Here is a 23,372-nt window from a genome sequence, read left to right on the forward strand (position 1 = left end):
TATGGCATAGCTTGTGTTTTTAGAAAAGATGTTACGAAGATGGTTTAGAAGGGGGCATTAGATGATATATCCCAGATCTTTATCAATGGAACGTACGAGCATTTATTTACAAGACCATTACTCATGTACCCAACTTCCATCTTCGCGACTCTGGATCACTTCATCTACCTTGAGTCTAAAATCGATGATCTCTTTACCATTAACAAGATCGTTCTCCATGGCTCTCCGATCACCCTCCTCTAGATCCTTGACGATACCCGCTCTAACATGCCTTTCCCTCAAGCGTCTTCTCGCAACTTCAAAGTCCACCTCGACAAACCACACCTCATCCAGTAACTTGGCTGCGTCCCGCCAAACATCTTGATCTAGAGCGAGATAGTTTCCCTCAAGCACAACGACGCGATGCTCTGGTTTGACAACGATGTCATCGTCTCGAGGATCCTTAAGCGCGTGGTCAAAGGACGGTGCTAGGATGGGTTCCGATGGGATGGGTGTCTTGGAAAGGGATTGGACTAGAGTGAGAAACTTGGGGGCATCAAAAGTAAAGGCTGCACCGCGACGGAAGTGAGCAGTGTCAGGGTCGGGCATAGCTGAGAGAGCGGCGCGAGTGAGATGGAAGCCATCCATAGGGACAAAGGTTGCCGGGGGAGGAGAAGATGGATCCAAAGATGATGCGCGGGCGTTGATTCTGTCAGTGATGATTTGTGAAAATGTTGTTTTGCCTTTAAATGTCAGTATATCGGTGTATACATGTCGAGTGGTTGACTTACCCGAGCCTGGGATACCAGCAACGCCAATCACTAAGAGTGTTAGCCATAAGTTCAGATACTTCTAATGAAGAGCACTATTGTTCACTGAATATCCCATGTTGTTTACAGCAGTTCTCATGATAAGGATCTCCATTGAAGTGTCATGAGAGGGTACTTACATAGCCGCTTATCCTTTGGTGTCTCTTCATATTTCTTCCACGCCTTTTCGACGAGTCTCTCAACTTGGTTCTCCATTTTGGTATATGAGGACTGGTATAATGAGAATGAGTCTGCAAGTTGTAGAGAAGAGGGTTACTCTCATGAGTTCGAATGTCGTTTCTTAGATGTGCCCCGCGGCAAGGCATTGCCCCACGTCGTTACATCAGAGCTCCCCACCTGAATGATGTGCCGTTACACCAACATTAGCAACACCCTTGACGTCTTATAACTAATAGATTGAGAATACAGTGTCATCAGGGTAACAGAAAAGTTGGCTGCCAGAAGCACAAGAGACGAAATTAGTAGCTAGCTCATGCTATTTAGACTGGAATTTGTAGACTATCTATTCATGGCTGCCCACTTGTCTAGATTGGACTGGGATTCAAAGTGACTTGCCTACAGGTCCTCAGAGCTACCTACCTAGGTAACCAAGTGACAAAGAAAGAAGCCGACAATAGGTACTAGGTAATTCCAGAAAATTACTAATGTAACCAATTTGCGTCCATACAATTCGCAGGTCCAACTGTGCTACAAGCTCGCCTTTCGTCTTCAGTTACTAAGTCACCAAAACCCAAGTGGGTCCTATCATCAACTCCCAAAAACTCAGTTCAACATACTCTCTCCTCAGCATAAGACACGAAATTCGTAGGTCAGTTCATGCTCCTTAACCTATAGTTTTTAGACTATTTATTCCTATACCGTAAGACTTAGGAGGCTAATTTTTCTGCTACCAGCCTACATCTTCATCTCCTCAAAATGGATGAAGAAGACCCTCTTGCCAACTTCGCCTTTGCGGATGTATCTTCTGATGAGGCCGACGAGGTAGAGGCCACAAAGTCGCGCCGGACAGGTCAATCAGAGGAGGCCTGGAGAGTCATTCAGAAGGAGTTCGAGGCAAAGGTTGAGAATGGCAACGTAACGACCCCAATTTACTCATTGATGACTTCAAACTGACTTTAATTAAATAGATACACCAGAAGATCAAGTTGCCGCTAGGTCCAGGAGCATCCAAGATGGAAATTCAGGAGGTCATTCATGCCGTTGAAGAACACTACTTCTTTCGTCGTTTCAACGAGGCTGAAGAACTGGCAAAGAAAGTCCTGAACACAAGCACTGGCCTGGATAAAGACTCGCAACAAATATTGCAAGCATACCAAGACAAAAGTCATCAAAAGAATAACAAATCCACTTAAAAAGTAATGTGCACATGGAAAGGGTCTCATGCAGCTTCCTCAATTATGATATCTAATTCTCTACACTTTTCGCTATAGCGCTTTGTTCACCTCTCCATCGAAATGACCCTCAACTCATTCTCAAATTTTGATGCCTTATTATTACAGCATCGCGTGCTCTCAAGCTGAATCGTGCGTATCCATGACTTCCTCGTTTAGGAATCAGCGAAAGGTCCTGTGCCCTACTTGTAAGTGGCGCGAGGGCGAGCGCCGGTGAAGCTGCCTTGGCAAGCAAAAGGCTTCTTTGCAAAGCAAGAGGAACCTAGTCCCTGAGTTACTCCGCGTCGCTTGTGAGAGTTGTTCTCCTGCACGGGAGCTGCGTCCTGCGTGGGAGCTGCGTCCTGCATGGGAGCTGCGTCCTGCATGGGAGCTGCGTCCTGCACGGGAGCTGCGTCCTGTTGTGGGTTAGACTCTTTGTCAGTGGCAGAAGTCTTGCCGGGTGGCTTTCTCCCAGATAGGATCAACTCAACGTCCACAAATGTTCGAAGCATTGCGAACGCGGCCTCTTGCTCTCTCTCACCACAGTCCTCCAGGAATCCTTGGCTTTTCCATTGGTCAAAGATAGCATCCTCGATCCCGGCGATCGTGCCAGCGCAAAAGTTGCTTTCGGCGCTAAAGTAGTCAAGGCATCTTCGAACAAGTAAAACCATAGGGTTGACAGCCGCTTGAATGGCTGGTACTTGCGGGCTGTTGGTATAGTCCCAGTCGTCGTCCATCGGGATCAATTCCGCCTGTGTGACTTCGGAGTTTTGAGGCACCGGGGCCGTACTCAGCTCAGGGCTGGAAACTGTCGCTTCAGTGGTGACCACTTCAGTATTGGCGACTACTTCAGTCTTAACGATCTGAGGAGAGTCCTTCTCTGGCTTTGGTTTCTTGTGAAGTAAAACCGCCTTCTTGAGTCTAGTCAAAGAGGCTCGGAAGACCTTGGCGTACTCGTCGTCATCGAATCGAACATGATAAGGCCATTGCGGCAGCGATTTAAGCTGAACCTTACAGTAAGGGATGTCGAGAGAAGGTTTTTCAATATCAGTGACGTCGAGGATTTTATCCCCCTTGAGCTCACTGCGGAACACCAGGAAGCCCGTGTCCCCTCCCTGAATCTTCAACATGACTGAACTGGTAAAACCGAGGGCTTCATTCTTAGACGGAACGATCTTGCAGTGTCCGCTTCCGATAATGTTTTCCACAGCGTTAGAGTCAAAGCCTTCTTGATGAAGGTTGAAAGTCAGGGACACTCGTGGAGTATCGTTTGCTGGAGGGGCACTGACAGAAGCGCTGGCCACAGATGATTCCTTTCCAGAAGTGCCGTTTGAGAGATCATTGTTGGATACCGGCTCGTGGACAGGCTTGGAAGAAAGCGAGTGAGTTGACGCGTTCTGTAGAGAACCTCCCCACTTGGCTGCAATGGGATTATGAATAGGGCTTTTCTTGACCATATTCCCGACGCATTCTTTCCATCCGTCTGTTGGCGGTTGAAAATAATCCGTGATGCCGTTTCCCTCAACCGCGGAAGCCCTGGGCCTGCTGGGAGGGATTCGAGGGGGTGGACCACTACGTGATGTGTTAGGAGAAATATGACACTCGATACAGTAGCTTACCTTTTAATCTTGTTAGTAGACATAGCTTCTGCGGCGCGGTCTCTGGCCCAAGGGCGTGCATCCTCGATCTCGAGGCCCTCCATCTGTCGGCTTTCCTCGTCCTCGATCTTTGCGCTCCCCCATTTGTGGATAAGCTTTAATTTCAGATGAGGATCGATATTCACAGTTTTTTTATCCCGCCGAGGAGTATATGAAGGACCACGACGTGACTGGTTGCTCAAAGGTAGCTCTTCCTGACGCTGACGGCCCAAGTCGGCCTAGCAAGAGTTATTTAATCAATCTAAAAAGTCTCAAGATAAAAAGTCCAAGACCATAGAAAGCCTTAAGACCAAATAAGAGAGAGCAACTTACAAGGCAGGCTGCCCGGACCATCGCTTCGTGGCTGATGTTGTCACTCATGGCGGCGGAGGGGTGAACAGTACAGAATGTTTGGGACTCTGTTGAGACAACAGTATGAAGAAGAAAAAAGATGTGAGTAGACGAAGGTACAAGAAAGATAGAAGTTAAAGGAAGCCCCAGTGATAAGAAAGACGAAAAATATTGCGGATGGAAGGGAATGGAAGGATTGTCTGCTCCTTCTTTCCGCGTCTGCAAGAACCCGAACCAAAGGGCCACAGCGTTGAGCTGCAGATAAAGGAATACGAAAAAACACTCTAGAAGTAGAACCAAACGTTGCCCGGGTTTCGTGTGGTTCGAGGAAGCCCCTGTGAGGAGTGTTGTATAATGCAGGAGGAGGGATGCAGATTTCTGCCCCTCGGGGGAATTTATAGTCACGCAGATAGCCCGCCTAGGTGCGTGCCTCTGAATCACACTCCAAGTTACTGTAGCTACCACATGGGCAGAAGAGTAATTTAGCGAGCAATGAGCCTAGGAATATCAAACAGAAAAATAGGTACTACTAGTGAAGAATAAAGGAGTGTATGTTTCCGGCTAAGGCCTCGGTTGTCACTTGCACAAAAATCAACAATGAATGCTCCTTAGTTTGACTTGTTTAGTAATTTCTAGACCCTAGCACACCGCTAAATGTTTCTTCTAGATCACTTCTGGAAATACAGCATCGGTTCAATAATATGCAGCCTCCCGCGTAGGCAAACGGCATATCACAAGCCACAGTTCATCTACAAACTTCCTTTGTTACCTCCTGTAGGTATGCAAGGATATCCTGTCACTTGTTCGGAGAAACCGTTTGAAAAACATGAAGGTATTGTTTACGAGATGGCGAAATCAAATTTCCTTCGCGCCGACTATCCAAGCCGACCAACTCATGACTAACGATGGACTGCTACAGATCAAAACAATCCTGACCAACTCTAGCCAGAGACAAGCTATCATAGATGCCTAGAAGCCATAGTTTCTTCTTCAGGAAGTAAAGTACTTCTGCCAGAAGCGCTCAATAGTCATGAGTTCCCCATCACCAGCCCCTTTAGCCTCAACCGCCCTTGCTTTGAGATCAGCAGCAGGAGCCAGATCATTAGGAACTCCGTAATACAAGCCGCCAGAATACTGACAGAAACCAAACATATACTTGACTGTCTCGAAGCCTGTATCGCCATACGTCTCCATCGACTTCCAATCTTCAATAGGCACGAAGCGCGCCTTCTTTCCGGTTACTGCCGGGTGATTAGCAAGGAGAAAGAAGCAATCGATCCATGGAGAGACACACCTTTTTCAAACCCAGACACAAGCTTCTCAGGAGTCTCGCTGGCGCTAATGCCTTGGACTAGATGGCCGTTGTACTTCGCGGGATCAAGGAAGATTCCGTGAACGAGGTCCCCATAATCGTCTCCTATAGCGATGAAGGGAATCTCGCCATTACCTCCCCAGTGAGGGATATGCAGGGTTAAGTATCCTTCATTGTCAGGGCTGAAGGGGAATCCGCCCAGTGCAGGAGCAAATTCTTCTACCAGGTGATTTTCAAAATACCAACCGGGACTGACAATATTGACAGTTTCAAAGACGCCCTTTTCCTTAGCATATTCGCCGATAGCATTCTTTGCTGCTAAGAGTCAGCACCCTTGATGTTTGAAAAGGGGGGATAGCTTACTGTCGAAAGCGCGAGCTGGAACAACACCTCTAGTGATCTTGGAAGCAGATGCCATCCCGCTGTACACGAAATGAGCCACTCCAGCTTCAGCGGCAGCATCCACAATACGATTGCCCACATCGAGCTCAGTAGGTCCGTCCGGCTGGTTCATAGACTATATATTATGTTAATAGGAGCTTGTCTGTTGACCGTGGTGACTTACAGGATCATCCGAGTTTGTATTGACAAAGACGCCCCAACTACCCTTAAACGCCTCGATCAACTCCTGTTTGACAAGGCCATCAGCCTTTACGACTTCAACACCCTGACTGGCTAAAGCCTTGGCCTTTTCAGAGTCAGGGTTACGAGTGATTCCACGGATCTTGAAGGACTGGGACTTGTTCTGGAGGAGTGACTGTACGACACTTCCACCCTGAGAGCCAGTTGCTCCAAAGACAGTGATGATCTTGGAAGAAGTCATGATATGAGTGGAAGAAAATATAGTAGAAGATGTGCTTATTATGGTTTGGAACTTGATGCTGATTTACATTCTCGTATTCTAGGGATACGGTCGCCCTTATATATACAATTATCAAACGTCAAAGGTCCTACGATCCTGAGACATGACTTCAGCTCAGTTACGTACGAAGTTGTGAATAAGTGATCTCGGGGCACGCGGCCACCGTTATAGTCGGCAATACAAGACATGAATTATCCCGATCGCCCACTTTCACCTGCTAAAAAGACGAAACGACCAACCAAAAGAGAGATGGAGTTGATAATCATCCGCCTCTTGACGATGGCGGTCATGGCTTGCAGTGAGCCCACTTTCATGGTGTTGGAGTCTAGCGTGGAGATTATTAATTCCGCTACGGAGGGCTGAAGATGGAGATTTGTTGCGGAGGAGCGGACTTGTTGGTGGGACGCCAACAGGGCTAGGACAATGATACGATTATTGATATCATCTTGGCACTATGAGTCTATTGACGTCTGATTAGAGTATATCAAGTAGTGGGTGTATGGGGAGGTAAGGATAGGGATGCATGTAATCAATGTTTACTAAACACCACGAGATGTGGACATTCTACCTGATTATACCCTAATTGTGAGCTCGTCGTTCACCAACAGAACGTCAAACATGTTCTTAATCACCGGTCTGGTGGTCTAGTGGTATGATTCTCGCTTAGGGAAAACCCTATAGCATTGCTTGCGAGAGGTCCCGGGTTCAATCCCCGGCCAGACCCTTTCTTTTGCTGTCTTGGCATCTGAATCGCCTTTATTCTTTTTGCTACATGAAGGAAGGGAGGCAGACAGATACTCTAGTTACGTAGTGTGTATAATAGGATTATAATGTGCAAAATATTCATCAGTTGAGTTAAGCTCAGCCAACATGTGGCAATTCCCTACCCTAGGTATTTACATCGTCTGGATTGTAATTGGAACAGCATACATAAACCTCATTGGCACTTGGATGGCCCGTAGGCAAAACCAAGAACCGTCTCAGTAAGGCGGTGGTATAAATACCAAAGAACCATCCAAAGGTCCCTAACAGGTGTGTTGTGGAATCTGGGGAGATTCAATGCGTGTGTTAGTGGGTAGCAGAAACGTTGGCTTCGTAGTCTAAGAAGTATGGTCTAAGTGTAAATTATATTAACTTCGTCTCTTATGCTTTAGCAGCTAAACTTTCTGATGCCTTGAGGATGTGGTATCTCTTGGAGTTCGACGTTCTCGAGAAGGTTCACGATGATCTCCCGGACGTCGCCAAATCCAGGCCTCGCCCGCCTTGAGATGTTGCTGCGTAATCGTTTGGCGAGTCTTGCGTCTTGAAGGTCTAGCACAATGAGGCTAAACTCCATGATGGAAGCAACTACTCCCAATAGTCATGACTAGATCAGTGCTGTGCCACCTTAAACTTCATCCAAGAAACTCACTTCCCCTCACTTCCCTTTAACGATCCCCATGCCGCGCGTCCGACACGTCGTCCTCATCTTTCTTCACAAGATTCCTCCTACCAGCCTCAAACAAACCCCATGCCCCTCTTCCACCACTCCCCCAATCCCCTCTCCTCCATGAACTTTGCAAACTCCTTCACCTCCCCCGTCTCGTCAAACCCTGCCCTTCTTACACCCTCTGACACAAGCACAGGCGCCGGCTTCGCAACGCATCTGAAATCTTTGTACCGTAGAGCCTGCACCGTGGACACCCACTCCGTCAGTCCCGCCTCGTCGCGCGCTTCGGCGAACATTATTCCCGGCGAGCCGCCGCTGCGCACGAGAAGCCAGTCTATGTTGAGCTGCTGAGCTGCGCGGCGAACGCGCGAGAGCTTTTTGCGGGATGTTATATGGTGGGTTCTTATTAGGCAGTTGAATAGTAATGGGGTTCGTGACATGGTAGTATAGTGTTTTGGGAGTTGAGGATTGAGAGAGCAGGTTGGCTACCCAGTTGGGACGTCATGATAGACATCTTGATCAAGCTTTTGTGGATCCCATTAACTACGAATGTACGACTGCAATCACGATGGATCACGATCAGCTGCGTCAAAACATAAAAAGGCCTTGGGGTAAACTGGCTGATAGGAGCACAAGGTACGAAATTAGTAGCCGAGCTTTATGCTCTTTAGATCAGATTTCTTAGGCTATTTATCTTTGAACCTAAGATCTTAGGAAACATCAATATAAAATACATACATATCTTTCGTGAAAGGGTATAAAATGAAGACCAGGAGTGAACTTTCCCCCGCTCCCCTGCTCTGTTACGCGCACTTCCCAAAGTTCGTTGCGCCTCCCGAACCTATACGCCGCGGAACATACGCACAACCAAGAACCACATGGCACCGATAAATTTGAACGCACTGAGGCCCGCCACACTCCACAACACAATAGACATATAGATGTTGGAGCGACTTAGTTGCTCTGCCTCCTTATCTGTCTTTGAGCTGCTGATTCGATCTAGGCCGGCCGAACTAAGGACGATAGCTGCCAGACCGAAATTTGTAACCATCCAAAGAAGAACAACACCGGTACGAACACCTCTGTAGTAATCCATCTGCTTCTCTTGGAGTTGACTGGGGGTTGGGGCGGTCTTGACCTCCACAAACTTTTGAGCAAAGACAGCGATTTCGCGTTGATATTGTGTATCCAAGTCACCTTCGTCGGGCAGATCCGTTTTACCGGTTCCGTCTTTGGTGTTGACGGAAGGGAGCTCCTCAACCTTGTCGTCACCCTTCGTACCCCAGGACACATCGTGTGTGTTACAGAAGGCGTAAACGTTCAAGACATTGGTGAAAGTGGGCGTGAGGAGCATATACTGGGCGAAAGATGTGACCATGTGCCAAGGGTCCAACATGATCAACGACGCGATAAGCCAAATACCATAGGTCGACATGACGGAGATAATCAGCATATAAAAGACCTTATTCTTGAATACGTCAGAAAAATTAAAACCGTTTTCGTCGTTCACGTCGGCAATAATAGCCTTGACTGAGATGAAGATTGCAGCAAACATTAGGTAACTAGAGACGATAGTTAGCGGGGGGTTTAAGTTAGGTCAAGCAAGTAAGGGAAGGCGAATTTATGTTAGGGTAGGTAAAGGGAGGTAAGGTTAGGTTAGGAGGGGGACGAAATCAACTTACATCATGATGATAGCCCAGAACCAACACATAGCAGTATAAAGTCTTCCAGAACCAGCTGGTCGATTACCCAGTGAAAGCACGAAGCAAGTAATCAAGAATACACCGTAGAGCCAGGTAAATACCACACCGAGGATCTCTCCTGTCCGCCCGAGCAATGTGTCGTCTCCCAAACTCGTCGTCAAAATCTTAAAGACCAGGAAGAAGTTGCCAATAGCAAACCAAGCGAAGATCATGTTGATAGTGTTGAAGATGAATTCGATAAAGAAGGCGAATTTTCGGAGGAAAGTGTGATCGGATCGAAGGAAGTCGAGGAAGTGAACAATGGCGTAGATAGCAGCGAAGAAAGAACCGTTTAGCCAACGACGTCGCTGGAGGACCAGTTCCGTCACAGTGTCGGGTACATCAGTCTCGCCAGTAGCTGACTTGACGTATTGCAGAATCCAATGGCAGTTGCGCTTGGTGACGAGCTCGAAGCAAAGGATACGATCTTCGGCGAGATACATGTTGGACTCGAAAAGACCGGCATCACTGCCTCCGTGGAGGGTCTCTCCTAGGAAGTACTTCTCAAGGGGGCCCTTTCCGTTCTTATCGTTTTGAAGGGCAACGTAGCGGTAAGCCGAGAAAGCACCAGGCAACACGGAAATGAAGCCAAATGCGGATTCTAGGGGCTTATCGAGGATGTTGCTCATCTTGTACTCAAAGTTCTGAGCAGCGACCAGTGGGTTCAGGAGAAACCTTCCACCAGTACCCAACATAGCCTTGATCTCACCACAAGCGCCACCGCACATGGGCTCAAGGTCAAAAGCCTTCCACAGATGGTAAATTGAGCTTCCACCGGGTCGTGTACCAGCATCGAGAAGAACACAAATGTTGGGCTCCAAAACCCGACCAAAAGCGTTAAAGAACCATCTGTGCGAGTTGATCTTCTTGGCGTTCTTCTCCTTCAAACAGAAGAGCATCTGGACAGGCTGACGCCTGTGAACAAGCTGAACAACATTGCTCTTGATCTGGACATGGGTTTGCGTGGTATACTCGTAGATATGAGCTGTAACGGCCTTGTCGTTGACATGCTGCTTGGCGATACCTTCCTGATAAACACCCATACCAGCCAACAAGGCCCTAGTGCGAGGGTTGATCTTGGATCGACCGTCGCTGACGACACAAACAACGATCTTCTTCCAAGCGTCCTTGCCCCACGTCTTACTGTTTGGTCGGTTACACATGTACTCGATGTTCTTGAACACGCCAGCCATGGTACGGGCAAACAAGACCTCATCTTCGTTGTACATTGTTACAACGATGAAAAGCTCGGTGTGGCGGGGCTTGCTAAAGAGTCTCTGCCGTAGTGTAAAGTCGTGATCGTAAAAGTCGTTAGGGTCGCAGGTGGCAGCGGAATATCGCATGTGCGTAAATTCATCTCGCTCGCCGTGTGGATTCTGCTGTAGAAGGAGGGGAGGAACGCGACAGTCAAAAACAAGGTTGCCGCGGTATAGGGCGAATTGCTTGACTGTCTTTCGACGTTGTATGCCGCCGCCACCGCCAAACTGTTGGGGGGTTTCTTGGTATTGCTCGCTGGGGACATCAGAGTGCTGGTGAGGTAGCATAGGTCGGTTATCCGGGACATCGTAGTCTTGCTCATAGCCTTGCTCGTAGGATGGTTGATGTTGATGTTGAGGAGGACGAGGCTCGTAGGGCTGATTGTAATAGGCATCGTGATGCGCTTCTGGATTCACAGCGTAATCGCCTCCTGGGGGGCCATAGCCGGCCAGGTTGTCCACTGATTGCTGTATGCAAAGTCAGAGGCTTATCTGCAAAGTTTAAGTAGGACGATAGAAACTTACAGCTGCGTTGAGGCTTAAATGGTCGCTTGGAGTGGGTAAACGTCCATGAGGGTCAGGGCCTGGCATGGCGAGATGCTGCGAAGATGGACCGTACTGCCCATAGCGACCATCGTCGAAGGGGTTATCATCGAGCTGATAGCCGGGCTGAATGGGGTGGTGTTGGCCCGGCGAAGGTGACCGGCGAGGCATTGGCTGCGCACCATATCGAGGGTCCATCTCGTTTGTATAGTAATCGTCGTCTGGACTAAAGTTAGACGATATTCCAACTGTATATCTGCCCTCTTAGGCTTCTTAGGATAGGAAAGAAAAATAAATAGTCTAAGAATTGCCCATAAATAGCATAAACTGGCCGAATGATTTCGTCCCTTATGCTAGAAGTGGACAATTCTGTGGTGGGCGCAACAAATAAGAAGTCGCAGAGAGTGCCACAAATAGCATGCGCGTTCTCAACAGCAACAACAAAGAAACTCTATCTTGAATAACAACGAGAGAGAAAGGGAAAAGGATTGTGAGATTCTTGTAATTCCCCGAAACAAAGAGGAATTCAAGTACGTAGTAGTAGCAGCGTCGAGTCGCAATTACAACCAGGGGTGTTGCTTAAGATCGAGGGGAGGGAGGGGTATGTCTCGTCTGTCTCATATTGAGGGAGAGAGATAGAAAGGGGGCCAGATGGTGATCATAGGGTCGGGTCACTAGTGATTGACTTACTCAGACGATTATAGGACATGATTGCGACTGTTTTTGCGCACACGAGGCGCTATTCGCATGTGTTTTGGAGGTAGAGAGGTAGGTATGCAAGCGGGATGTGGTTGGACGTAGGCTGCGCGCGGTTAATAAAGTTGGTTCTCGCTGTATAAACGATGATGAATGCGCTGGCGGTTGCCCCGGGTTTCGCTTGGCTGGTCCACCTCGAACCTAACCTTTAGGGTACAAGAAATAAATGACCTAAGATTATGGTCCAAATATCATAAACTGACTTACTAATTTCGTCTCCTGTCCTTGAAGCGGTCGGCTTTTTTAGTTGGGTCTTCCAGTCCAAGCCTGGAAAGCAAGCAGGTAACCGACCGACCGACTGTTTTGTTTGTTTGTTTGCTTGCGCAATGCGATGCGATGCGTGTTCTTTGCGTAACGTTGTACAACGAATGCAAAGATGTTTTAAGGAGAAAGTAAAATAATAAAAAAAGCTGACGAAAATATTGGCTTAGGACGAATCCAAATGTATGTCAGACGGCCCGCAGCAGACTATCAAAGAGAGTCAGATCAGTGGCTAACAGTTTGCGTCGACTCTTTGTGGCTCAGCGAGCAGAGATGCGTAACGTCGCCGACAAAATATCAAACTCCTTGGCAGACTCCGTTTATTGCGCTAAATCCAAGGAATTGTAGGGTTCCTTAATGCAAAAGGCCTTTGTGTTTCAGACGCTTCCCGGATGGGATACCAAAGGATGATCCTCCGCTGACCCAGTGACCGATAAAAGAACCGGGTCCCCTTGATAATTAGCACTAATTCGTTGATGGTCAAAGAGTAAGTGACGTCGAGTTTGGGGCTCGGCTGGGAACCGCCAACAGGGATGAGGCAAGATAAGAGCAAGGATCAAGTCTCCAACGGTGGTTGATGGGAGATGATGAAGTGCAAGAGAGAGAAATGAACAACATATCACGGGGAGGAGCAGACAAGTCTATTTTATTATCGTGAGTCTACTCTACTCTAATGCAATTCTGCGGTCAGCTGTACCTCAGCCTAACAGCCAGGCTACTAATATAGCTTCTGTCAGCCCAGCCGCAGCCTAGCACAATCCTCCAATTCCAACCAAAGTCTAGCTTCAAGCCGCGCCTCCGCCAGATATCCAGCCCAAAAACATCCAGCCCAGCCCATTTTCAAGCCTTTGCGTCGAATGTAATGCCCTTGAGGCTTTTGAGTCGAACTACAAGGCTCTCTCTAATCTCTAGTTGAATGTCTAGAGTTTTAGTTCTTAGAATCGACTAGTCAAGCCATTCATCATCTTGGGCTGCTTATTTTATCTCCATCTCCTACTGAGTACTAAGATACAGTCTAAAAGTACAGTAAGCTGTAGCTAGCCCTGCATCCCGTCCCCTCCACTCGCACAACCAGTACCTGATCAGCGAAACGAACCAAAGATCCAAAAACATCGATAGATCAGAAGAAAATATCGGGTTTTGATGGTCGTATGTAGAAATGCCGCACAGGCTTTGAACTGCGCCACGACCTGTCAATCAGAAACCCCCTTGCGCCAAGATTCAGGTTTGCCATTGTCTTCGCGTACTAAGTCTTGCCCCCAAGCGTTTCGCCATTTCTTACGTGGATGGGTATCCATAAATGACCTAACGTCTTTCTTTCAATAAACTCTGCTTCATTCCATTAAAACTTGTCGGAATAGATTATACAATACATCCATCATACTGTACCGTCTGTATGAGGTACCTATTGCAGTGTTCGCATAGCTGAAAACAGTTGACCCCGCATCAAAGTGGAGACCAAAGACTTAATAAATGGCTTTTGTCTTTTATTCCGACCGCCACAGGATCCTTAAATATAACGGTAAATGCAGGGTCAGATAAAGTGATGATACCACGAGAATACCAGTACGCACGAGGAAAGTCTAAACGTTGCGGAAACAATGCCTAAACTAAAGTTTTGGTCATGCTAGGCCTGTGAGTCGATTGCGCTAATGTATGATATGAACAATGCGAGTTGCTGTAGATAGGTGCAAGATGTAACCACAGACTACTCCATACTAATTAGCCATTTGGACACGAGAAGATCAGTCAGAGTGTCAATTTTCTCGCCTCGACTACTTTAATCTTTAAATTGTTGGGAGATAAAGTTGTAGATCCCTCTTCGTTAAAATTAGCCCCTGCCATCCTCACTGGACACCGAAGCGCTTCAATCTCGAGACTGCGTTGCCTACTATCTACGGAGGCATCAATTATCTTGAGAAACACACGAATGTCCTTTAACAGACTACCCGACTAGGCATCCAATAGAATCATGGCAAATACATCAAGATGGCCGGGGTCTCATGTCACGAGGGGTAATGAATGCCCCAAGAGACCAATGCCGAGCCATCACGGTCCGTCCCTTGTTGACTGCGGCTGAACTCCCTACATATCTCATCCTGGCATCGTCTCAATCTCTCTTCCGCACCAGATTGCTAACGTTTTCTTGGCATGTATGTATGGAGCATGGTCTAATACCTGTCACACAGACATGTAAGTAGCCTTGCTCCTAGTCTCTTGTCTCGCAGAGTGAACTCGTCGTTAGCAGTCAACAATTTCGATAGACGATGTTGATGCTATTCAAGAAAACACAATAAAGATGCGCGATCCTGTCAAGAATTCGGCTCTGATATGGACTTTAGTACAGACCCGATTGCCGTGTCTGAGTGACTCAGATACCTCCTCTCACCTAGACACCTTGCAGATGGCGGTTTCATATCCCATCGTGACCCTTCCAATACCCGCCAACACCATTCAGCTCATGCAGCTCATCACCCAATAAATACTTTATCTTTGAAAAGAAACCAATGAGAACCTTTTACCCCTGGCATTGATATCAAACTATATGCTCTGGCGGGTATGGCTTCAATGCCGATCCTCGACTTACACCTCAAATTGGCTAGGCTCATAGTGAAAGCCAAGACTGTACAGAGTAGAAGAGCATGGGATACGGTGTAGTCAAGTATGTGCCGCAAGACGGGCTTCTTGAAGTGAGTCTACTGAACTCATATAGTGGCGGTTCCCAGTTTGTCGTTTGGTGGTTTGCTTCTGTCTCCTAGTTCTTCAGCTCTTAGTCCCAGAACCACTACGACTCCTTGTAGGAGACTCAACACCAGCAACCATGGTTCGCCTTCTCCCATTCCTCCTTGCCTCCCTTCCTCTTGCCCTATCAGCCGACTTTGAGAGTGTCACCATCAGTTCCAACCTCGACAACATTGGCCACACATGTATCAGCAAATGTCTCTACTATACAGTCCTCAGCGACATGGGCAGGGCCATGGGCTGCGATGACCCCTATGACAACAACTGCTATTGCGCTACGGCATCGGCATCGGCGTCTCAGGCCGATAGATTCATGTCTAAATGTGCCACGTCGCTATGCTCAGCCGGTGATCGTGCCAGAGACTTGACTTCTATGCAGTCGTACTATGCCTCTTACTGCATGGGTGCGGGCTTCACACAGCCAGGTGCCACTGACTGGTATAACCCAGCAGAAGCAACAGAGGAAGCTTCGGAGCCGGCTACTGCAGAGAGCAGCGGTGGTGGGAGTGATGCGAGGCCCAGTCGGACAGCCGACTCTGGCATTGATGCAACTTCGACTCGCATGACTGTCGTTACGCAGACGGCAGAGGACGGTGCTGTCAGGACGCAGGGTAAGTTCCTGCTACTCATGGTGACGGTGCCTTTGCTGCTGCTTCAGGTACTGTTCCTGTGCTTCTGTTAATACGAATACGTTGTTAACACATCTCTACTAGTAATTGTTGAAGCGACCTCGACGTACTGGGTAGACAAGGACGGATCTCCAGCATCAGCCAAGAATGATGATGATGGCGGTTCTGCTATTAAGATTGGTGTCGGTGTGGCTGTCCCTGTAGTCGCTCTCATTGCTGCCGCTATCTTTGCATGTTGGTTCATCCGTCGAAGACGACAACGCAGGGCTCAGCTCTCCCACCGTACCGAACCCCTCACCTCTCTCACAACTGGTGGTGGTCCCACCGTTGTCGCCGCCTCTCCGTCTACACCAGAAAGGAGAGATACTCTTCCAAGAAAGCCAGTCGGTGCCTCAACAATCTCTTCTGTTTCTTCATTGTCAAAAACCAACGAACTGTCTGGCACTGGTGTCCAGCGTGAGCTTGCTGGCCGTGAGGTGCACCCCTTCCCCGACATGACGCCCAGTCCTCCTATCCAAGTAGCAGGTCAGCATGAGATGACTGGAGAGGGTTGGCGACCGAACTTGGAGATGGATGGTCGTGATGCGCGAGTGGAAATGTCGGGGGTTGCGAGACCTCCTGAGTTGCCTGGGTACACGAATGCAGCGAATGCTTATACACCGCATGAAAGTATTCAGAGGTGGGAACTGCCCGATAATTCTCGTCAACGATAGAACACGGGTGCCGGATCTTAGTTGAAGTGTTGTTTCCTTTCTTTACAGGTAGTATAGCTTTTATGCCTCGAAGTTGGCCTTCCCACTTAACAGGGAGTTTGTCGAGGGAGTCTTTGGCTAGGTATGAATGGGTTTTTCGGTATTGGATGCATAATTAATGACTTTTAAATAATGTGAATTACGCTACAAAAAAACACCAGAACAAATCTCTTGACTTGTCTGGAATCTCGAGGACTAAAACCACAAGTCTACAATCATGACTCAGCTATTCATTGCTATGTAGCATAGGTTGGTTATCCGATAGATCGTGGCCATGCTAGCAGGGAAATTTCATATTCTCGGACAAATGAACCACCAAACTATGTTGACATGCTGCTTTGCAATGTCTTCTGCCACAACCTTTGAAGGGCAACATGCTACTAAGAAAAGGTTAGCTTCATAAGAGTTACCGTTTGATAGCATAAACTGACCTAAGGAGATCGTACCTTTCGCCTTCAGCGGCCGACTTTTCCAATATTCTGGGGTCGGTATCAAGGGGAAAGGAGAGAAGGAGGAAATAGGGTTGACAATCGGCGACGTGAAGGTCCTGTCCTTGCTTGTTTTCCTTCCTTATGCCGCAACATCATTCTTCATCTTTTTCCACCGCTCAGCAGGATACACCGACAGGCATTTGTTACACTCTCCGCATCCCTTGCAATCCGGGCCCCATTCGCCCGTATAAAGGTTCAGCCCCCAGTCTGCCGGCCTTTCTCCGCAAGAACCAGTTTTGAGGTCAAACCAATCAGGCCTGGCAGGGAAGTTCTTCCAATAACCTCCATCGTCTCTGTTCGTGAGCGTGCAGACGTGCACACCGGCTTCTCGTCCGGCAGCGAGAGTCTTCGGGAAAGCACGCCCTTCCTGTTCCTTTGTGATGGGAAGGCCTCCAATCGCAGCCCTATGCACGCTTTCCACGTTATCGACGTAGATGACTTTGAGATTCTTGTAACCACCTGACTGGATGAGTCGCGCGAGAAGCAAATCCAGGTTTTCACATGGGTGAAGCTCCCAGTAGTAGAGGTCGGGGAACCCCCAGACATAAATTGCTTCCATACTAGGCGGAAAGGTTTGTCGATACTCTTCGGCTTGCAAGATGACCGGAGGCGTGATCTCGTAGCACTCATGTTCGATTTCACTAGCTGCTATACTGAAATGTGTTATGCCCCTAAAAGCCTTGAACTTGCAAGGAAGATGCGGAAAGGTATATTCGCCACCTATTTCTGTGCCGTTGTAAACTATGAATTGCTTTAGCTGCGGTTGTTCGAGTGATAGGTCATCCAAGAGCGAGACAAGCCGATGTTCATGAGGTATAGTCGAGCGTCGTTCCCTGATAACGAGGGTTTCAAGGTCTTTTGGTGCCCTAACAATAGCCGTGTAGAATTGTGGAGGGAGATCGCAGGGACTGTCGATAAAAAGACACTTGACACTTGATGTGCGGACGGGGAAGTCGTACAGGTAGTCAAACTCGAAATCCAAGTCCTCCATTTCATCTATACCTTCCTCTTCCATCATTGCCCATTCTAGTTCTGGGATAGGTTCGCATATGTACAGGTTCTTGAGATTGGGGAGGCGTAACACCTTTTCGATGTCGGAACAGCATATGAACATTCCATCGTCTTCGTCGGGCAATACGCCTACGGAAACGCCAACCGCCATATTTTGCAGCGACTCGAAGCCTGGTGGCCATTTGTCGTGTATGCACCACTCGATCGCCATTGCAATCCAGGAGAGAACTGCGAGACAGTCGTTCGGACGCTTGGCAAATCTGATGCTATGAAGCCGAGGGCACGAGGCGACGAGGAGCATTTTCAGCATGCTATCACGGCCTCCTTGCAGATTTCTTTGAAGCATGTCGATTTGGTCTTCAGAGCGCTCCCACCAGTCGGTCATCTTTCGGGTGCATGTCTGTAATTCTTGTGCACTCAATGCTGATCTCGAAGGAGCTTCTTCAGCAAGTCCGTATGAGCCGGGTAGCTTTGGATCCCATGATCGCCAGTCTTCCCAACCTTCTCGACTTCCCCAAATCTCCAGCTCACGAACATGCCACCTCTCGATTTCCGCCGTGGGGCCATCTCTCAGTAGATGAAGTACCGTTTCAGGGGATAGGTCCGAGGTAATTCTGTACTTGTTGTAGGCATCGTGGTGCTGTTTCAGAGCGGGTTGACACTGCCTATGCAAAGCAGAGCAGGTGAGAGCAAGGGTAAAGATTGTGGAGGGACAGTTGGTGTGGTCGACGATTTGGAAGATGAGTTCAGGTGAGAGACTCAGCAGCGATGCCGACTCCATCATCCTGGGCGTAGACCTTCTTGTCGAGTTTCTTTCAGATTGTTGGTTTCATGTAGATGATCTAGTGAAAGATTAGATTCATAAGTCCTAAGATAAAAAACAAATAGCTTAAGAAGTCTGGCCCAAGTAGCATAAGCTGGCCGGCTAATTTCGTGTCTTATGCTTCTGGCATCACGAAGATAATATCTTCGATTTTCTGAAAGGGAATATTCTGATTACTTACCTTGGTGTATGTTTTGGTGTTGTGCTGTTGCGGGTGTGTATCGAAGGTTGAGCTGCTGGCAGTGGATATGGTACGTAAAAATATTTTGTAGGTATCTTAGGTAACCAGCACCAGATTGTGTGTAACCCAGAGGGATGCCTGAAAATTAACTGCCAAATGGAAAACGGAAAGGTGCATTCGTTCAGGGACCTACCAACACACACAATCGTTTTATTGACGGGTTGCGGGCCTATAATAGGTAGTCCAGTGGGTAGCAGAAGAGACGGCATCTAAGCCTTGTGGAACAAAGACCAACATCCTAAGAAGGCTGATGTAAATTGTATATGGCGGTCTACTAATTTCGTCTCTCATGTTTCCGGCGGCGAATTGTTCTGATACCTGAGGGTACTGCAGCAGGTAAGAAACTTGGTGCCTTGGGTGACGTGAATTGACAATTGAGCAAACACAATTCACAAGCACAGCGTACCGGGATGTTGAGTTATAGTGAATTGTTTAATTGTCAGCTGGGTATACATATGTAATCTATAAGATTTGGAAAAGTGCATCAGGCACCGGATATCATTCAACAAAAATTGGTACAAATAGATCAACGCTTCATCCATCAATCGTAGCAACGGCGGATCTTTCTTCAGATCATCCCTAATCAAGCAGCAATCATGAAGCCAGCGACACCTGCAGCGGCGGCAGCAGCCAACTTGCTAATACCACGAGCGATACCGGCGTCGTTGACGGTAGTGGGCAGAGCGGCGGGAGTATAGTTGGGGAGTGCAGTGTTCATATCGACAGTCTTTGTAGTGCTAGCAGCAGTGAAAACGACAGTGCCGAGGCCAGAGCATTCTGAGTCGCCAAGCTCCTTGTTGAGCTCATCAAGGTCATCCTGGCTGGCGCACTTCTCGACGAACTTGACCAAACCGTCGCTGTTGTCCTCCCACCACTCGGCCAAGGCAGTGTAGTAGCTCATCAAGTCAGACGAGACAGAAGCAGGGACCTCCAGAGTGCAGGATTCGCTTTGGGCCTCAGCAGTTTGGACATAGTTTCTGAGACTGCCTGTTGGGGTGGGAAAGACTCGTAGCATGGAAGAAGCTGAGCTTTGGCATTCATCATCCGAGTCGCGAGCAAAGAGAGCATTGATGCTGCGCTTGTTGGGGGTGAAGTTGGGGACTTGGTTGGTGACGTGAAGAGTCTGGAAGATGTGGACGACGTCGACGTGCTTGACATCACGAGTAGAGACGCTTGCAGCAGCTGCAGCGGTAGCGCCGAGGATAGTGAGGTACTTGGTCTGCATGTTTGCAAATGGATTGTAGTGAATAAGCTTGTGTATGAAGTTGTGGTGTTTCTGAGAAGCAATGATAGTATGGTAATGACGAGAACGTGAAGGAAACCCAACGCCTACTTATACAATGTGAAACCCGGTGCTTGCTATATCGAGATCGACAAAAACATAACAGAGTCACACCGTGGAGTGCATTCCTTCTGGACTCTGCGACTGCCTATCAACCCACTCTAAAGCATTGTCGAACAGCTCAGTTGTTGGTTAACACGAGGGAAATGAGACTGTGTGAGGCACAGCAACACGAAAAAGCCTAACGAGGTAAGTGATGGAGATCGTATCCCTGCAGGAACAAATCCTAACAAGGCTGAGCGGAGGTGGAAACGGAACGAAGGATGAGTCTAATTGCCAAACTGGGGGTCTTGGGTATCCACTGCATAGCCTTAATCTCACCGATGTTTAGCTTTATTGGATCTAATGGATTTACATAGGAAATACGGATATGGTTTTGTCAGTTTTCAAGCGCCGCATTGCAAGATGGAAGGAAAATGGAAGCTTTTCGGGCTGTCTAATCGGTAGTAGGCGTACGGAGTACTTTACAGTGCAGTACAGTGTGTGGCTAGCCGTCTGGTAAGACTCAAGTGACAACTGTCGAGTGGGCCCATTGGCCTAAGATGACCTAAAATGCCCGGGACCTACAGCTCAGCTGAGTCTCATCCCTGTCATAAATATTCACAATCACTTCATCGCCAAGATAAGATAAGACAGATTGTTGCCTTGTAATGCAAATCTATTCATTTATGATCGACTTTATGACTTCATTCCACCCCAGGCTATGACTTCATGTAGATGGCGCAGTTCAGCCAAGGTTTGATAACCTGGATATTACACGATTAACGGCAAATTAACCATCAAACTACATAATCTGATGTTGGTAAATGTCCGCAGATCCATCCTCACAAGCGTTGGCAGTGACAATCATAGCGGTACGAACTGCCTATTCGAGAATTCACTGCGAATGCATAATATTGAAACAACACACGGAACAATGGTATTGCCAGTCACCGACCATAGTCTATTTTAACCTGTTCTTTTCATGGGTGACATTACTGTTTAATTCCTCTGTTACCTAAATAGGTCCCAATTTTGGGATGTGAACAAACTAGTCATGGATGATAACATGCCTGTATCTTCAACCTTTACTCAATGAATTGACATTCAGTAAGCAGTCTCATAATAGCAAAGCAACTTAGGAAGTAGTCTCAAGTCAAGCACCGGGGAAAACATAGGAAATATAGCCATCATATACACATACGCTAACCCCTCCACTCACTTGTCGACCTGACGACTTGAAAATATACACTTTCACAAAGTGTTTCATAGAGGAATATCATGACATTTATGATAGGCTACAGAGGAATATATTATATATAACGGTATATTTCTGGTGAGAAAAGCTTGGAGTGGTGTGACAGAACAAAAGATGGCCATGTAATAGAACTTAGCAACTCGTAATTTTATATATCTCGACACACGCAGACATAAGGATCAATGAACAATCAACAGAAGAGCTTACTATAGACTCTCTAAGATCTGATCCATATTGAATTAAATAATAAATAATGGCTAGAGGTCTATTGTGTTGAATTTTATTATATTAAAAGCTATAGCGTTAATTATAAGCTTTTTCCTTTCCTCCTTAGAACCTTCTTTAGTCTTTTAACTTTATAAGATTCTTAATATAATAAATTCTAATTTAATAAACTTTTTATAAAATAATATTATCTTTATTAAATACTTTATAAATTATTAATAATTTATTTTTCTTATTAAAGATTATTTTAAAGATTATTTTAAAGATTAAAAAGTAATTTTATTTAAAGTATTATATCTCTTAATATATTAAAGCTATATTTTTTTTAAATTTTATAAAAAGCTTTTAAAGCTTTTTTCTTTTTATATAATAAAAATTTAAACTTTAATTTATTAATTTAATAATTAATTATATAATTAAAAGCCTTATAATTAAAAAAAATAAAAATAATAATTTAATAATTATATATATTAATAATATTTTAATTTTAAATATTAATAAAAATAATATATTAAAAATTATAAAAAATATTAAACCTTTTTAATTAATTTTTTTTAAAAATAAAATTAATTATAAAGATTAAATTCTTATAACGTGCTTGATAAGCGAGTGAGTCAGATAAGCGAGTGGGTCAAAAATCTTAACCCTCTTTATTATCTAGATGATAAAATTGCTTCAATTCATTCAATTGACTATAACTACTCACTATACTCATCTCCAGAGGCCTGAATATCCTCTTGACATGTTCTTGCGTTATGCCCGGTCTTGCCGCATACACCACAACGCCGAACACCCGGTCCAACCGACCTTCCTCGACCACCACTTCTTGATGATTCTGCCACTACCTGCGTATTCACATCTATCTGATCAATTGATTGTAATGCTTCCTGTACAGTCATCGCTCCTCCTTTCTGTAGTCTTGTTCTTTTTGCCCTCCGGCGCCGGCTTAGTATTGCATTTGCCTCTTCAAGATTTCGGACCTGATCTCTTAATAGGACAACCTCATGCATAACTGCCAATGTTGCTTTTGTATTTGACTTAATAGCCTCAATTATTGACTCTGGGGAACTGCTCTTATGCATAATAACTCGTCTGGTAAGGTATTCAGATTGAGATTGAGCCTCTGTTGCTGTCTTTGGGGTCTTTGAAACCCATGGACTTGGTGGTTGACTTGCCTCCCCAGGAGGCGTTGGAGTCCGTAACTGTATATCAAGCTTCGAGACGACGGTTTCTGGGTCAAGAGGATAAATTCCAGCTCCCCTAAAAGCCCCCTGGATATTGCTCTCTGTAAAGGTAGCTTGAAAAGCGGCATAAAAGGCTGGGAAGAACTCGGTCTTAGAAATGTGGGTTATAGAGCATCTGATCAGATGCTCTATTTCTCGACCATAAGCATTCTTCAGTACTGAAAAACACCCGACATCGAGAGGCTGGAGTAGGTGGGATGCATGAGGAGGCATACAAAGTGTAATGATCTTGTGATCCTGACAGTATCTCTCAAAGTCGACAGAGTGGTGACTTTCATGACCATCGAGGATCAAGAGACGATAGAGA

General features: G+C 46.6%; 11 protein-coding genes and 1 non-coding gene across 12 annotated transcripts; 4 read left to right on the forward strand and 8 right to left on the reverse strand.

The window, feature by feature from the left end:
• Window positions 1-117: 117 nt before the first annotated feature.
• Window positions 118-1,004, reverse strand: FPOAC1_003426 (uncharacterized protein; the record flags this gene model as incomplete). The annotated part of the gene is made up of 3 exons (XM_044847993.1): window positions 118-722; window positions 771-800; window positions 929-1,004. The coding sequence occupies 3 exons, from the start codon at window positions 1,002-1,004 to the stop codon at window positions 118-120; spliced, it is 711 nt and encodes a 236-aa protein (XP_044713909.1).
• A 720-nt stretch (window positions 1,005-1,724) lies between these two features.
• FPOAC1_003427 (uncharacterized protein) lies at window positions 1,725-2,161 on the forward strand (the record flags this gene model as incomplete). The annotated part of the gene is made up of 2 exons (XM_044847994.1): window positions 1,725-1,883; window positions 1,937-2,161. The coding sequence occupies 2 exons, from the start codon at window positions 1,725-1,727 to the stop codon at window positions 2,159-2,161; spliced, it is 384 nt and encodes a 127-aa protein (XP_044713910.1).
• A 221-nt stretch (window positions 2,162-2,382) lies between these two features.
• Window positions 2,383-4,197, reverse strand: FPOAC1_003428 (uncharacterized protein; the record flags this gene model as incomplete). The annotated part of the gene is made up of 3 exons (XM_044847995.1): window positions 2,383-3,751; window positions 3,799-4,055; window positions 4,150-4,197. The coding sequence occupies 3 exons, from the start codon at window positions 4,195-4,197 to the stop codon at window positions 2,383-2,385; spliced, it is 1,674 nt and encodes a 557-aa protein (XP_044713911.1).
• Window positions 4,198-5,157: 960 nt separating this feature from the next.
• FPOAC1_003429 (uncharacterized protein) lies at window positions 5,158-6,302 on the reverse strand (the record flags this gene model as incomplete). The annotated part of the gene is made up of 4 exons (XM_044847996.1): window positions 5,158-5,408; window positions 5,462-5,794; window positions 5,843-5,996; window positions 6,045-6,302. 4 exons carry the CDS (start codon window positions 6,300-6,302, stop codon window positions 5,158-5,160), a joined length of 996 nt encoding a protein of 331 aa, XP_044713912.1.
• A 672-nt stretch (window positions 6,303-6,974) lies between these two features.
• On the forward strand, window positions 6,975-7,065 carry FPOAC1_003430. The gene has a single exon. It is a non-coding gene; the product is annotated as a tRNA-Pro (tRNA).
• Window positions 7,066-7,278: 213 nt separating this feature from the next.
• FPOAC1_003431 (uncharacterized protein) lies at window positions 7,279-7,677 on the reverse strand (the record flags this gene model as incomplete). The annotated part of the gene is made up of 2 exons (XM_044847997.1): window positions 7,279-7,387; window positions 7,505-7,677. The coding sequence occupies 2 exons, from the start codon at window positions 7,675-7,677 to the stop codon at window positions 7,279-7,281; spliced, it is 282 nt and encodes a 93-aa protein (XP_044713913.1).
• A 161-nt stretch (window positions 7,678-7,838) lies between these two features.
• FPOAC1_003432 (uncharacterized protein) lies at window positions 7,839-8,210 on the reverse strand (the record flags this gene model as incomplete). The annotated part of the gene is made up of 1 exon (XM_044847998.1): window positions 7,839-8,210. The coding sequence occupies one exon, from the start codon at window positions 8,208-8,210 to the stop codon at window positions 7,839-7,841; it is 372 nt and encodes a 123-aa protein (XP_044713914.1).
• A 401-nt stretch (window positions 8,211-8,611) lies between these two features.
• Window positions 8,612-12,020, reverse strand: CHS3 (chitin synthase I; the record flags this gene model as incomplete). Its single annotated transcript, XM_044847999.1, has 4 exons — window positions 8,612-9,332; window positions 9,453-11,236; window positions 11,294-11,532; window positions 12,002-12,020. 4 exons carry the CDS (start codon window positions 12,018-12,020, stop codon window positions 8,612-8,614), a joined length of 2,763 nt encoding a protein of 920 aa, XP_044713915.1.
• Window positions 12,021-14,346: 2,326 nt separating this feature from the next.
• Window positions 14,347-14,810, forward strand: FPOAC1_003434 (uncharacterized protein; the record flags this gene model as incomplete). Its single annotated transcript, XM_044848000.1, has 2 exons — window positions 14,347-14,521; window positions 14,671-14,810. 2 exons carry the CDS (start codon window positions 14,347-14,349, stop codon window positions 14,808-14,810), a joined length of 315 nt encoding a protein of 104 aa, XP_044713916.1.
• A 339-nt stretch (window positions 14,811-15,149) lies between these two features.
• Window positions 15,150-16,412, forward strand: FPOAC1_003435 (uncharacterized protein; the record flags this gene model as incomplete). The annotated part of the gene is made up of 2 exons (XM_044848001.1): window positions 15,150-15,681; window positions 15,784-16,412. 2 exons carry the CDS (start codon window positions 15,150-15,152, stop codon window positions 16,410-16,412), a joined length of 1,161 nt encoding a protein of 386 aa, XP_044713917.1.
• Window positions 16,413-17,021: 609 nt separating this feature from the next.
• Window positions 17,022-18,737, reverse strand: FPOAC1_003436 (uncharacterized protein; the record flags this gene model as incomplete). Its single annotated transcript, XM_044848002.1, has 1 exon — window positions 17,022-18,737. One exon carries the CDS (start codon window positions 18,735-18,737, stop codon window positions 17,022-17,024), a length of 1,716 nt encoding a protein of 571 aa, XP_044713918.1.
• An 863-nt stretch (window positions 18,738-19,600) lies between these two features.
• On the reverse strand, window positions 19,601-20,242 carry FPOAC1_003437 (uncharacterized protein; the record flags this gene model as incomplete). The annotated part of the gene is made up of 1 exon (XM_044848003.1): window positions 19,601-20,242. One exon carries the CDS (start codon window positions 20,240-20,242, stop codon window positions 19,601-19,603), a length of 642 nt encoding a protein of 213 aa, XP_044713919.1.
• Window positions 20,243-23,372: the final 3,130 nt, after the last annotated feature.

The sequence above is a fragment of the Fusarium poae genome, chromosome 1 (genome assembly GCF_019609905.1).
Source record: "Fusarium poae strain DAOMC 252244 chromosome 1, whole genome shotgun sequence".
NCBI lineage: Eukaryota > Fungi > Ascomycota > Sordariomycetes > Hypocreales > Nectriaceae > Fusarium > Fusarium poae.